This window comes from Hyperoodon ampullatus (assembly GCF_949752795.1).
Source record: "Hyperoodon ampullatus genome assembly, chromosome: 13".
Classification (NCBI taxonomy): domain Eukaryota; kingdom Metazoa; phylum Chordata; class Mammalia; order Artiodactyla; family Ziphiidae; genus Hyperoodon; species Hyperoodon ampullatus.
The window spans coordinates 44,806,649-44,821,649 of record NC_136926.1 but is presented as its reverse complement, the minus strand read 5'-3'; the positions used below and the strand labels follow the sequence as shown (position 1 = coordinate 44,821,649).

The following is a 15,001-nucleotide window of genomic DNA, read 5'->3' as shown; positions in this document are numbered from 1 at the left end:
GAGGTCATGTAGTACAGTAGAGCACAGACTCTGGGTGGTCTGTGGCATCCCAGCCATGGCTACACGTTTTGCTCATTAGGCCAATGACGAGGCTGCAAACATCAAAACACTTTTGTTTGCTGCCTCTCTATTTGCTTAGCTCTTATTAAGATGCATGATATGCTGTGCTCCTCCCCTATGTGTTCTATGATTCCTATTACTCATCCCTAGTCAACCCAGGTAATAAATAAAAAGAGGGTCTTGCATTCCTTTTATTCATTATCTGGTTTGATTGGAAAAAGTCAACTCTAATCATGTATTGCTATCAGTGACATGGAAAAAAAAAAGAAGCAAGTTGGAAAAATTTAGGAAAGGTAACTTTATCTATAAAGGCTAAAAAGACTAAAATTAACCTAGTGGTCTTTTACCTGGGCAACTGATTAATCAATTAATTGATTAACTATCAATTAATTAATCAATCTCCTGCCTGCCTGTTGTCCAAGTTTCTTACTTCCTCTCTTATTCTTTCCTTTCCTCTCTCCTGCGTTGTGTAATATTTCAAATATACGGAAAAGGGCCTGGGGCAGGAATCAGTGTGGCTTGTTAGAGGAATCACCAGACCGCCTACGTGACTGTGGCTGCCCAATGAGCTCCAAGAGGAAAGGAGGAAGAGGTTGCAGGGCCAATGGCTTCTGTTAAGGATTTTGTTCTACATGGTGTGATAGGAAGCCTTGGAGCATGATTTAATTTATGTTTTTAAAAGGCCACTCTAGGTGTCACAGAGAGTGGGAGTGATAGGCGAGTCAGAGGCTCCAGCTGTAATTCAACCCAGATAATGGCTGGTGCCGTGGGGGTGATGAGAAATGGCCATATTGGGGATATATTTTGAAAGCAGAGCTGACAGAACTTTCAAATAGATTCCTTTTGGAATAAGACAGGAGTCAAGCTCAACTCCTAGTCTTGTAGTCAGAGCATTTGGGTGAAGGGTGAAACTGTTCACCCTGGCGTTTGTTGAGGGATTGGGGGCAGAAGTGAATCAGGAGTCGGCTTTGGAACCTGTTCAGTTTGAGTTGCCTATTTGATGTCCAAATGGAGGTGGCAAGTAGGCAATTGGATATAGGAGTCTAGAGCTCGAGGGAACAGTCAAGGTTTATATAGACTTGCTCAACAATCTTCTTTGTGTAGGTGGTTTTTAAAACCTTGGGGCTGGTTGAAATCACCTAGGGTGAGAATGGAAAGAAGTGAAGATCCTGGGCTGAAGCTTGAGGCATCTTACAGAATTGGAGAAGGAGTGGCCAGTGGGATAGAGTGAACCAAGGAATGTTCCATGAAATTAAATTCATTTGGAGTGTGTTAGGTTCTGATTGTTGATTTCGCTGACTGTCCTTAGTATTAGATTGTTTGATGTATGATGACTTGGGATTGTGGAATTTTTGTTTTCATCTCTCATTCTGCCCTTGCACAAAACCACCCTGAGCCCAGTCCCAGCCCCGTTCCCTGGCCTCAAATGGCAACCTAGATGCTGTGCCTTACGTCTTCTGACCTTCAAGCCCCTTAACCCAACAGAAGCTGAACTTCCAGTTGTCCCTGCCTGCTTCCTCTCCAGGTGGCAGTTTACATTAAGTTCATTTCTGGTCCACAGAGATGTTTATTTTGCTTCTGAGTGTGGCTAGGTTTTGTCTCTCTCTTTTTAAAAACTCTTTATACTTCATCATTGCTGCCTGTTTGGAGCAAGGTGGTCCATTGAAAACATGACCCGACTGTGCCATGCCATGCTATCCCGAAGTCTCCTTCATACCTTGCATATCTATTTGTTCTTGGTTTTTATATCCCTCTTTTTTTTAAAATGGGATTTTTTAAGATGAAAAACTCACATTTAATAGATCTTTCATCATTCCTGTTTAGGTGTATGTTTTTCTGTCTTTGTCTCAATTATTTACGTCTGTTGTTTTCATTCATTTTAATGACTCTGGAAGTCAAATGTCTAAGTTACTTTTTTAAAAATAGGGCTTTTAGTATATTATCCTAAAACATTAGTATTGTTGGGGCTTTTAGGCAAAAAGATGTAATTCCAACTGGTCTGCTTAATGCATCTACTTATCAGGATGGGATAAGGATATTGTTTTAGCCTAATGCAATTTATTGTGGCTAACACATGCGGACTGAGAATTGGTTAAGTTGGGAGTAAATAGTGTGTACACAGGATACTTGCCTTGACATCCTCTTGGTTAATGTAGTGAAAATCCTTTAATACATGCCTGTGTATTCATGGGGTAAATCAGACATGCAAAATCTTTATCTCTGTAAAACTTAGAGATACCCTGACCCTTCATAAGTTTACCTAAGAGCTGGACTAAGTGCCATAGTGTCATTTGGAAAAGCGGGGGTAAGAATAATGTCCCTGGGCAGAACACTCATGCACCTAAGATGTTTTCAGATAAATCACAGTGTGGAGCATACATGAGCTGGCCATAATACTACAGTGTGTGACCATTCATCCCATGCACTTTGTTATAATTAAGGAGAATGGTGAAATAGAAGTGTAATCATTTCTCCAAGAGGGAATGTCAACCCATTAATGAGTAGAAGGCTTATTATTGTCAGTTGAAGCAGCAGATTTTTGCCCAGCAATTTGGATTGCTGAGTTGGTGTGTTCACAGAGGTAGATGTTCATTTCAGGCTGTGATAGAAGGGAGGGGAACACTTTTGAAGAGGATTTTTTGTTTTATTTTTTTTGTTTGGTTGGTTCTTTTAAACCAATGACAGCATTTTGGAATGACTGCAATTCTGGGCATTATAATAAAAATTTAATAAGCATAAAATGTAATTTCTAAATATAAATAAGGAAAGACATTTAAAAGAGTATTACTCAAGTATTTATGCATTTGCGTAAAACCAAATAAATCTTGAAATAGCCCTTTACTACTATTATATTGATGCACTAAAATCATAGCCCATTTTTTTTTATTATATGTCATAGATTACTTACCCTTGTTTTTCTTGTGACTATCTGCAGTAGATCAGAGTAAGTACTAAGAAATACTATCTGGTTAGGTTGTTAGAAGAATACTTTCATGCTACTAGAGCAGCTTTCTAGGGTTTATACAATAATTCTTCAAAAAGTTGGAAACTGGTCTACTGAGACAATAAAAAGATGGAGGCCATGTTTTTCCCCAGGTTATACGGTGATGTTTACCAACTAACAACCCATTAATTGAATTTACATTAGAATTTGTTCATTGCTTTTACTACTTAAGTTTCATTGGCAACTCAGGGACTTCATATAATTACTTTGAGCAACTTCATTGGCTCTGTGAAAGACATAGTAACATTGATGACATTTTTATGGAATCCGACATATGTTAAATACTTAATACACATCATGTTGCTCACGTTCAGAAAAATGTAGACAGCCTTTAGAAATAACGCATGTAATATTGTGGGTTTTGGTGTTGCTTTTGTTAAATTTTTAGTTTGTTTTCTGTAGAAAGTCCAACTTTGCTCTTTGCAAAGTTCTTTCCAGCAGCAAGTGAGCCAGTATTTCTTTTGGGGGAATTTCACAGTAATAATTGGGAATTCAGCTTTTAAATTATGAGTTATGTATTATGGCAGATTTTCAAGAGCTGTTTTATATATCAGTACATTGTCATTTCGTCATATATGACAAGGATATTTTTCTCTAAAATCGAGTAAAGGAATAAATATTTCTTAAATTGTTTTAAGTGTTTAGGATGAAAATCTTATCCTTTCTGTTTTGTAACTTTACTATCAGCAAATAATTTGGGATTTAATAGTTTAATAGTTCAATGGACTTTAATTTCCATTCATGTGATATCATGTCATACTGTAGGACTGAGTTGCTTAATGAGCATTATGTTCTATGTACCTCTTTCTTTTATTCAAATTTTATAAAATGTACAACATCCTTTTGTTTCTTGGTATACCCATGTCTTAGTAAGTTGGGCATTCTGGGGAGACATTCCCTCTTTCTGGTCTCTGTGGCACATTTTTAAGCCACATTGTTGAAATTGATTTAAACACAAGATTAGTTTAGTTTTGTTTTTTCCTTTCTAGTGGGGTACTTGAAAACTCCAATTAGCAAGAATTTCTTTTTTCAGCAAAGTTTATTAGGAGAACTCTATTTTCTTTAAAAATTAACAAAAACCTGTCACAAAACTTAGGAATTAGGATCCTTCTTTGTTGACATAAGTAGCCTGAAACATAAAGCTAACTAAATTGCATCAGATTTCAGAGACTAATAATCATACATTTGGGAAAAAGAGCTTCCACACAACCTGTGTTTTGTCAGAGTAATTTAATTAGAGGTAGTGATATTTCAATGTAATTTGTTAATGGGCACATTCTGCAAAAAAAAAAAAAAAAAGAGTAATTCTGCCTGAACACTGATCATTTTATATATTTTTAGCTGGATTCTGTCAAAAGAAAGGGTTTTCACTGAATTTCATGAAACAGAGATGCCTGGAGGAAGAATATCAATGAAGTGAAGAACAGAAGAACAGTTTAAATTTTTTGAGTTACTAGAATTGCATATAAGGGAGAATATAATAATCTTGCTGCTCTTCCAAAGGTTTAATATATGAAATTGTATGCATAGCATTATTGGACAATTGAAAATCTAAATTTCATATTTTGAATGTCATATCATTATCATCCCTACTGCTTGTTTTGATTTTTTTTCAGTTTCACAAAGAATATCATAGCTCTTTATTCCTTTCTTTTATTTGTGGCAACTTGTATATAGATGTTAGTTAAATACTACATGACTTGCCCTGGAAAGAAAATGAAATAACAGCTTCTCTAGATTTTATAACATTTTAGAGAACATTATAATAAAACCTCTTGCTTTTGGTGGGGAAATACCAACGCTTTTAGTAGTAAGAAGTATTTTAGTTGTATTAATTTGATCTACAATAAGTTTGATTCTGAGTTATTTCATTTCATAGACACTTCATCCTAATTCTGCTGTAGTGAGAGGGATTTAGGTCACTCAAGTTGAGACCTTATCATGATAGGCTAGGATGTGCTGCAGTAACAATTACCCCCATTCTTCTGTGCTTAACATAAAAAATGTCAATTTCCCCTTCCTGCGAAGAAGTCTTTGGTGGAAGCAGGGGACTCTCCAGGGCAGTTCTCCATGGCTGGGCTCATTCACCCTTGGGGGTTCGATCCTGTTATTATCTGTGTTTAACATGTCCTTTCTTAATTGCCACTGCAGGGAAAGAGGGCATCAACTTTTTTTTTTTTTAATTTCTCCTGTTCAGCAAAGTGACTCAGGTGGCTCTCTCTCTTTCTCTCTCTCTTTCTCTCTCTCTCTCTCTCTCTCTCTCTCTCTCTCTCTCTCTCTATATATATATATATATATATATATATATATATTCTTTTATATATTCTTTTCCATTATGGTTTATCCCAGAACATTCAGTATAGTTCCCTGTGCTATACAGTAGGACCTCGTTGTCCATCCATTCTCTATGCATCTACTAACCCCAGACTCCCAGTCCATCCCTTCCCAACACCCCCCACCCTGCTGCCCCTGGCAATCACAAGTCTGTTCTCTATGTCTGCGAGTTTTGTAAAGAAGTTCATTTGTGTCATATTTTAGATTCCACATGTAAGTGATATCGTAAGGTATTTGTCTTTCTCTTTTTGACTTACTTCACTTAGTATGATAATCTCTAGTTGCATGCATGCTGCTGCAAATGGCATTATTTCATTCTTTTTTATGGCCGAGTAGTATTCCATTGCATATATGTACCACATCTTCTTTATCCATTACCTCTCAATGGACATTTAGGTTGTTTCCGTGTCCTTGTTATTGTGAATTGTGCTGCTGTGGACATAGGGGTACGTGTATGTTTTTGAATTACAGTTTTGTCTGGCTGTAGAGGGTATCAAGTTTTAAATGCTACTGCTGGGAAGCGATATGTGTGACTTCAATCCCCAGATTTTATTGGCCAAAGTAAGCCACATGGTCATGCTGAAGGCCAAGGAGATGAGAAGTGTCATCTTTCTGAATGTTTAGAAAGAGGAGAAAAACTGAAATTATTGGTCATTATTCGCAATGCCAACTGAAGCATTAATATTTCAGCAGTATGGCAAAATAGATCAGTGTTTCCCAACCAGATTGCCAAGAATGGGATATAAGTGTACTGTAGATACTCATGGTTGAACTTTTTTATAGTGTTAAAAATGTGAAGGCATTTTTATTATAAAACAGGTCAGTAAATTAACTCACAATAGTGAAAATTACATTTGAATGCTCTTTCATGGCTTTCTGTAAAAACTTCCTGAAAGTTTTTATTATTTTTATTATTTTTCTCTTTTACTAAGACTTGCATAGACCCAAGTCTCCACATAGCATCTCCCCAGATCTTTTCATTGACCAAGTACTCGCCGCACATGGAGTGAGCACCAAAATGTCCCCTTTCCCACTGAAGCCCCCCAGTCACCTGATCATTGTTTTTATATCAGTGTGTTTATCCTAAGTGAAAATTTTATGCAAATGTTACTTTTATTATTCTTTCAATTTAATTTGCTTGCATCTTTTGCTCATACTTTTCTCCATTTAATTCTAAAAGAGAAGGTATATATAAATTTTATCTTTTTATGTTTTTGTCAGGTACCAGAGAATTATTAACTTTGTTAGATTTCTCAGTTGTTTATTTCTTCCCTCCTTTTTCTTTTTTCCACTTTCTTCTTTTGCTTTTTTTCCTTTATTCCTGTTGGATTTTAAAGTTAACAGTCAAAATCTTTTCTCGATGGAAACCAATAGTTAATTTTTGTGTGTTTTTTAAAATTAAAATGTCTCTATTATGTTAAATTTATAGGGCTTCCCTGGTGGCGCAGTGGTTGTGAGTCTGCCTGCCGATGCAGGGGACATGGGTTCGTGCCCCGCTCTGGGAGGATCCCACATGCCGCGGAGCGGCTGGTCCCGTGAGCCATGGCTGCTGAGCGGGCGCGTCCGGAGCCTGTGCTCTGCAGTGGGAGAGGCCACAACAGTGAGAGGCCCGCATACCACAAAAAAAAAAAAAAAAAAAATTTATATAGGTTTTTGGAAACATATTCCTTAGAATTAAACTGATTGGTTTTTCTGGATATAAAATTTACTAAATTACTAAACAGGACTGTAAGTTGCAGAAATGAATTGCTTTCAAAATATTTTTTGATTATCCAGAACTGTAAATAATGATTATATTTTGTACATTTTTAAGACTTTCAATTATTTTTTTTTTTTTTTTTTTTTTTTTTTTTTTTTTTTTTGCGGTACGCGGGCCTCTCACTGCTGTGGTCTCTCCCGTTGCGGAGCACAGGCTCCGGATGCGCAGGCTCAGCGGCCATGGCTCACGGGCCCAGCCGCTCCGCGGCATATGGGATCCTCCCAGACCGGGGCACGAACCCGTATCCCCTGCATCGGCAGGCGGACTCTCAACCACTGCGCCACCAGGGAGGCCCTCAATTATTAAATTAAGTGAAAATTAATATTCACTATTCCAATTTAGATTACAGTATGTTTAATTTTCCAAGCTTTTCATATGCCTTATATTTAAATGTTTTAACAATGCAGAAGACCTGAAATATATTTATTTTATAGTTGTAATATTTACAATATTCATTAGTATATTATAGGACAATATTACTTATAGTTTACTATTTATATATTATGTATATTATATATTATTTACACATAGATTTTCTGAAGTTATACATGCCTGCAGTCTCTTTTGTCTTTAGATTTCATTTTAAAGTATGTTTACTTTCCCAACCCAGTGAAAAATGAAAAGACTTCAGTTACAAAAACTCCTTCAAATGTTTTCCCTCAAATTGGAATTCATGAGTGCTTATAATTATTCTCACACTTGGTCTAAAGGTTTTATTTGATGCAAAAGTGAGCCAGTGAAGCTCCATGCAGGACTAATTTTGTGGTCACTGTACCCCAAAACCACCAATTTAGGCAGAAGAAATTTTGGATTCTCTTAAGCAGAAAGTAAAGAAATTCCTTTATAAGATTGAGTATATCACTACATGATCAAGCTCTAAAAGCCATTTATGGGATTTTACACTTAATGCCTTAGGCCAAAATGCCTCACACAAAGGCAGAATTTCTTAGTTTACCAGCCTATATATGTATCATCAGTGCTATACTGGAAACCAAGGAAGTAGAAGAAATAGAAAAGGAGCCACTTTTGAGTAATACACTCAGGAGAGGTACTGTTGGCATGTCACACATCATGGTGACAGCACTAATCAAAAAGATTATTCGATCAAAAGAGTGATCATTGCATGTTGATGACTTTAAGGAATTAATAAATATGTTGGTTAATAGCAGTCGTGAGAATCCTTGACGAGCATTACTCATTTTGAAAAAAAAAAAAGGACGACAAACTTTTGTAAATCATATATTCAAAGACCCAAATGAACACTTTAAAGCAAGATTTTAAGCAAATATTACATGAGGCTGATGCTCTGGCCATAATGGCATGAAGGTATAATGGCTATAAATGGTATGAAGATATAAACATCAGGAATTTAATCTGAGAGCCGCATGATTCTGTTAGTTTTACTCACCTAGAAAGTCTTGTATATAAAGGTTTGCTGATAAATCTTAAAACCACATAAACTGATATTATGAAAATAAATGTCAACAGCTTTATGCAAAGATCAGGGATTAGAAAACCATATTTGCTGATATATACCAAAGTGCCCAAGCTGTCCAAAGGACACTTTTTTTGCAAGAGTTTATTAGCTAATAGAAAAATGGATGTGTTTGAATGTTGTTCACTGCAGATTTGTTGAAGGAGAGTTATTCGCTTGAAAAAAATAACCCATTTAACTGACATTTTGGAGCACCTGAATGAACTTAATTGAAAATCGCAAAGGCCATGTAAATAATATTACACATACTCACCAAGCTTATGGATTTGAAGCAAAGTTCAACTTTGGAAAAAGGATAAAAATGATTCATTTGTGATATTTAGTTGGTCTTACATTTTAAATCCTAAGGAAAAATTATTGACTGTTAGAGCAATACCTATATATACTTGAAGTCAAGTTTTATCATTATTTTAAAATACTTAAGATGAAAAAAATATGAAAACTTTTGCATTTCCACAAGGAATTTCAACATTGTATTTTTCAATTAAGAAAAAGAAGGACCAGGAAATATAATCAGTATATCCCTCATGGTTCATGACAAGAAAGAACTTTCTGTCAATTGGAGACAAAGTGATGAACTCTGTGCTACCCATTTGCTACCACCAACTTTTATGAATAAAGTTTGCCTTGGTGGTAATTATCAAGCATTTGATGTCTCCATCATAAAACTTGTTATTAAAAAGGCATTTCATGCAAATAAGCTTAAATTTCTTATTAAAGATTAAAAAATTTTTTTTGTATGGAAGTTTTATGTGTATTTAATAGTATGTTTCCCAAAACTCTGTATTTCATTTTTCTTATCATAATTATATGCTATAAAGAAAATGTAATGACTTTTTCCACCAAGGTCCATATGGAAATTTCCAAACTGTCTCTAGTGTATCCTACTGTGCATATGTGAAAAGGATTGGTAGACCCTAAATGGTTCTAGGAAAAATTGTTCCTCAAATTGAAACTCAGAAAGGGCCTAGAGTAAGCGAAGAATATCTAAGCAGACTTATGAACAAACCTGCACTTGGTAACCTTTCTCCATTGGAATCTGTAAGTAAAAACACCATGAAGTCCTTAATATTGAGACAGTTCTCTACCTTCCTCCCTATCACTTCTTCACTAATAGACAGCTAGCTCCTTAATAAATATTGCCCTGTCCCCATAGAAGGAGAACGTCTGTTAACACTGTGAAACTATTTGTTTTCCCAATATGCCTTCAGAAATAGCAATTAATGTGGGAAAAAAATACAATAAAAAAGTCAAAGGGATATTTAGGCACAAAACTATTTTACAGTGTTCTCTTATAATTGTTTCTAAATATGGGTGATGTTTTACTTAGGCAAAAATTATGAACTGTATTTGTGTATTTGCACATTTTCATTTCTGTGGTTTATGTAACTGCTAATACATTTAATATATAAGATCTGTGGTTTGCCGTTAATATTTTATAAGGATATTATGGTTTTATGGTCAACATTAATTTTAGGTATTGCTTTAAGAGTCAAAAGTACTTTAAAATAATTATTTCACTGGTGTTTAATTTCATATTAATCATGTTAACAAAGTTTTATGTAGGCTAGAACACAGTAACTACGTATTATATGTAAACTATGCAGTGGCTCTAATATTAAATTTCTTGTTTAATATGATGATGTTTTTAGGCACAAACATTTAATTGTGTTAGAGTTGTTTTAAATTTGAATGATCCAGTGGATCAAGTTTGTTTTTTCAGTTGTCTAAGGCAATTTATTTCCTTTTCTCCTATGTTTTGAAATTCTGCAGCTTCTACTCTTAAGTTATTTGAGCACTTAAGCAAAATTAATGTTTTAATGTAAAGAAGATTGTCAGAAAAAAATATTTCAAGTTGAGTTCGATTGTTTTTAAAATAACAGAATTTCAACTTTATTACGTGTCTGGTAAAATATTATGACTTTCATGAAACTACATTCAGTATCTCTATACATAGGGTGTTTATGTAAAGTTATTGATTCAGTTATATTATCCAGCTCCAGCTAATACCACATTGGGGCAATTCACTGGAACTCATGTTTGGGAGAGACAGGATATTGACAACTGTCTACTCCTTTTAAATATCTAATAATATAGCTAGTTCCCCTAAAGGAAGTATTTTTTAAATTATTAATAGACTTTATTTTTTAGAACAATTCTAAGTTTACAGAAAAATTGAGCACCAAGTGAAGAGTTCCATATCCACCCCACCCCATAGTTTTCCCTATTATTAACGTCTTGCATTAATGTGGCACATTTGTTACAACCAATAATGATACATTACTGTAAAGTCCTTAATTTTACTTTAGGATTCGCCCTTTGTGTTGCTCAGTCCATCAGTTTTGACAAACGTGTACTGTCATGTATCTGCCGTCACAGTATCATACAGAATAGTTTCACTGCTAAGGATGCATTTTAATTTAAAATAAATGTATCATCACCTTTTCTTAAAAACCTATGCATTAAAAAATGATCAAGGGCTTCCCTTGTGGCGCAGTGGCTGAGAGTCCACCTGCCGATGCAGGGGACACAGGTTCGTGCCCCGGTCCGGGAAGATCCCACATGCCGCGGAGTGGCTGGGCCCTTGAGCCATGGCCGCTGAGCCTGCGTGTCCGGAGCCTGTGCTCCGCAACGGGAGAGGCCACAACAGTGAGAGGCCCGCGTGCTGCAAAAAAAAAAAAAAAAAAAAAAAAAAGATCAAACTGCTTCATATTTTGGAAAATAAAGGTTGAAAATCTTATTATATTACTCAGAATTCTTTACCTACTATCCATTAGGAAAATATGTTAATAACAGAAACAGCTTGGTTCCAGTGAACTATATATTTCTCCTCACAAGTCATATAACTATGATGTTTGCCTTCCTCATCTTCAAAGTTAAAATTTAAATCTAATCTTAATTTTACCATGTCCCTTGAATATCTCTTTCTCCCTTTCAAGTGGCTTCTGTCCACTCTCCTTTTTATTTTTAACCAGGTTTTTTGGTAAACATATTTTGCCATAGTCCTCCTGAAAACCGTTTTGAAAGTCCATAAATGGTAAATAAATATATTATACAAATTATAAATATGTATTAGTGCTGTAACTAAGATTCTATAATATAGCGGTTTTCCACTTTTTTCTATTAATTTCTATGTTTCTGTAAAAACTTTCTCCTAAGTAAGTTTCAGCGCTTGGTGCTAGGGCAGAAGTGAATCTGGTCAATTTTGAGAAAATATTCATGGTGCATCTAAGTCATAAATGAACAAAACAACACACAATAAACACTGACCAATGGTTAACAAATGGAATTCGTGTATTATCCATTTACTAGACTACAGAGTGGGTGGTTTAAATGACAGAAATTTATTTTCTCACAGTTCTGGAGGCTGGAAGTCTGAGATCAAGGGGCCAGCCAGTTTGGGTTTTCTTGAGACCTTTCTCTTTGGCTTGCAGATGGCCATCTTTTCCTCTGTTTGTACAATGGTCTTTATGTATATGTGCATCTATGTCCAAATTTCCTCTTCTTATAAGACACCAGTCATATTGGTTGAGGGCCCAGCCGTATGAGTTCAATTACCTCTTTAAAAACCGTATCTCCAAATATACTTATATTCTAAGGTACTGGGAATTAGGGCTTCAGCCCGTAAATTTGGGGGAACAGAATTCAGTCCATAACACTCATTGAAATTAATAAGCTTTTTAATTTGCATGACTTGAAAACAGTAAAACCTGGTAATTATTGATTAAGCATGTGAACCAGGCATATTTTGTGCATTAAATCATAACCACAGGATGAAGTCAGGGTTGATACTTCACTAAGGAGAACTTTTTCATTTGGCAATGGACCTTGAGTTGAGGTATTGATTCCACTGGTTGAATGTACAAAGGGAATTATGTAATAATACAAGACCTTTCTTTAAAACTGAGTAATGCCCCAAATGCTGCTTATTTTAATATTAAAGCAAATGAAAATTACCAATTGTTTAAAAAACCCAGAACAATTTAATAACAGAAATATTAAACCAATGGGGGAAGGGGTATTAGAAAAGCGAAACAATTTTAAGTAACTGACTATTATGCAATTTCCTCCCACGTGTTTTCTCTGATGTCAGACTCTCTGGGATCACCCACTTCTCATTCATATGATGTGCAGTGACCCTTTGTAGAAAAAGGCACATTTTTTCCTTCTTTGCTAATACATTTTTTCAAAGGCCTCTATCTTTCCTAGCCTGCATCTTTCTGACACCTGAATCCAAATAGGTAAGCTGAGTACCAAATTAGCCAAAGTCAGTGGCAGTAACAGTGAGTGTGAATTTTTCTCATTTGCCACACACTCTCATTAGCCCGTGAGGGGCTCAGCTCCTCCCCTCTGTGGGACATTCAAGCTATGCTCCAAATGAAGAACTCCTTTTTAATATGCTAGTTACTTTGGTACTTTCAGAGATCTAAATGTGGCATTACTCTCTTCCCAAGCATCTATCAAGCCTCTTTTACTTTACTTTCATTGTCTATTAAAGGTTTAAGACTTGAGTCATAAGTTGAGTTAGATCCCTTTGTGCTCTTGTAGGGCAGACAACCACTACGAGTCAAACAGCATGGAGCATTGGTGGCTTTCTGCATTTTCTTCCCCATCTGTAGAACGGATAAAGTGATTCCTACTTTGGGTGGTTATTCTTAAGGTTAAAGCAAATAACCTTAAGTGTCTTGTTCAGTGCCTAGCATTCAACAAATGTTAATTCATTTTCTTTCACAACCCAACAACCTAAGTGTTCATCATCATATGAATGGCTAAAGATGTGGTATACACACACACACACACACACACACACACACACACACACACAATGGAATACTACTCAGCCATAAAAAAGAATGAAGTTTTACCACTTGCAGCAACATGGATGGACTTGGAGGGGACTATGCTAAGTGAAATAAGTCAGACAGAGAAAGACAAATACTGTATGATATCACTTATATGTGGAATCTAAAAAATACCACAAACTAGTGAGTGAAACAAAAAAGAAGCAGACGCACAGATATAGAGAACAAACTAGTGGTTACCAGTGGGGGGAGGGGCAATACAGGGGTGAGGGTGGGAGCTACAAATGATTGGGTGTAACATAGACTATAGGGGTGTCCTGTACAACATGGGGAATATAGCTAATATTTGGAATAACTGTAAATGGAGTGGTGTAACTTTAAACAAAATTTTTAATGAAAATTTAATAATGTAAAAATAAAATTTTTGTGTTTCATGTTGCTACATTTTATTTTTAACCTAATCAGGATATAGCTTTAGATGAACAGTTGCTTTTGCCTTTGTGGTATAATTAGTCTTATGTATTTATTATCTTTTGCAGTGAAGTTTAGCAACTGCAACGGGAAAAGAAAAGTACAGTATGAAAGCAGCGAACCAGCAGATTTTAAGGTGGATGAAGATGGCATGGTGTATGCCGTGAGAAGCTTTCCCCTCTCCTCTGAGCACTCAAAGTTCCTGATATATGCTCAAGACAAAGAGACTCAGGAAAAGTGGCAAGTGGCAGTAAAATTGAGCCTCAAACCAACCCTACCTGAGGATTCAGTGAAGGTAGAGTATCCAAGTATGGCTTTGGATGGAGTTATGTTTGCAGATCAGAAATGTGCAGTTTGAACTAAATACATACTTTGCATCACATTAATGGGTGGCCAATATTTGACTTTGTATCAACTTCATTTGCTACAATAGTATTTTGCTGTTTTTAACCTTATAAGATGCTTAGACAAAATGTATTATCAGCAATCCTAAACTGTATTTGAAAGGTTTGTTTATACTTTGAGATTTATAACTTAATTTAAATTAGAAGTAGTTGTTTGTTTTAAATTTCTTAGAAGCTTTATAAGGTATTAAATTTAACCACAAAATAAACAATTGTTTGTAAGATGTCACCAGCCAAATTTATTAGATGGGAAATACAGATTTATAGTAGTAGAAGGAAAGCATTTGTCAAGGAGTATTGGGTTTTTGTCTTGTCTCTTAATAATTAAATTGGGGAGTATGAATTATTTATACTACCGACATGACTTTTAGGAATAATATACTCCCTCTGGTGGAAGCTGCTATAAGCCAAGATAAAATAAATAAGATACATTTCTAACAGAGTAAAGTTCAATTCAGTTCAATATTTATTGAGCACTTATTTTGTGTAAGGCACTATTTTAAGAATTTTAAATAGAAACGTTAACTTCTTCAGTAAAGTTATGATAACATTATTAGTTCTGAATATTCTAGTCCTTTGAGTTGATTAATATAATATCAAGTCCATGATTTTATGAACTATGACTATTACATTTTGTATATTTGTTGTACTGTGAGAGATAAGAATACGTAC

The 15,001-nt window shown here is 35.3% G+C and overlaps 1 protein-coding gene across 2 annotated transcripts in view; it reads left to right on the top strand.

Moving 5' to 3' along the window:
• Positions 1-15,001, top strand: part of CDH2 (cadherin 2) — a gene marked incomplete at both ends in the record, with an annotated part of 215,368 nt that overhangs the window by 138,597 nt on the left and 61,770 nt on the right. For both annotated transcript variants that reach the window (XM_079717757.1, XM_079717758.1), the window contains one exon: positions 13,994-14,220. In XM_079717757.1, coding sequence (XP_079573883.1) covers positions 13,994-14,220 — 227 coding nt within the window. The remainder of the gene's footprint in view (positions 1-13,993; positions 14,221-15,001) is intronic.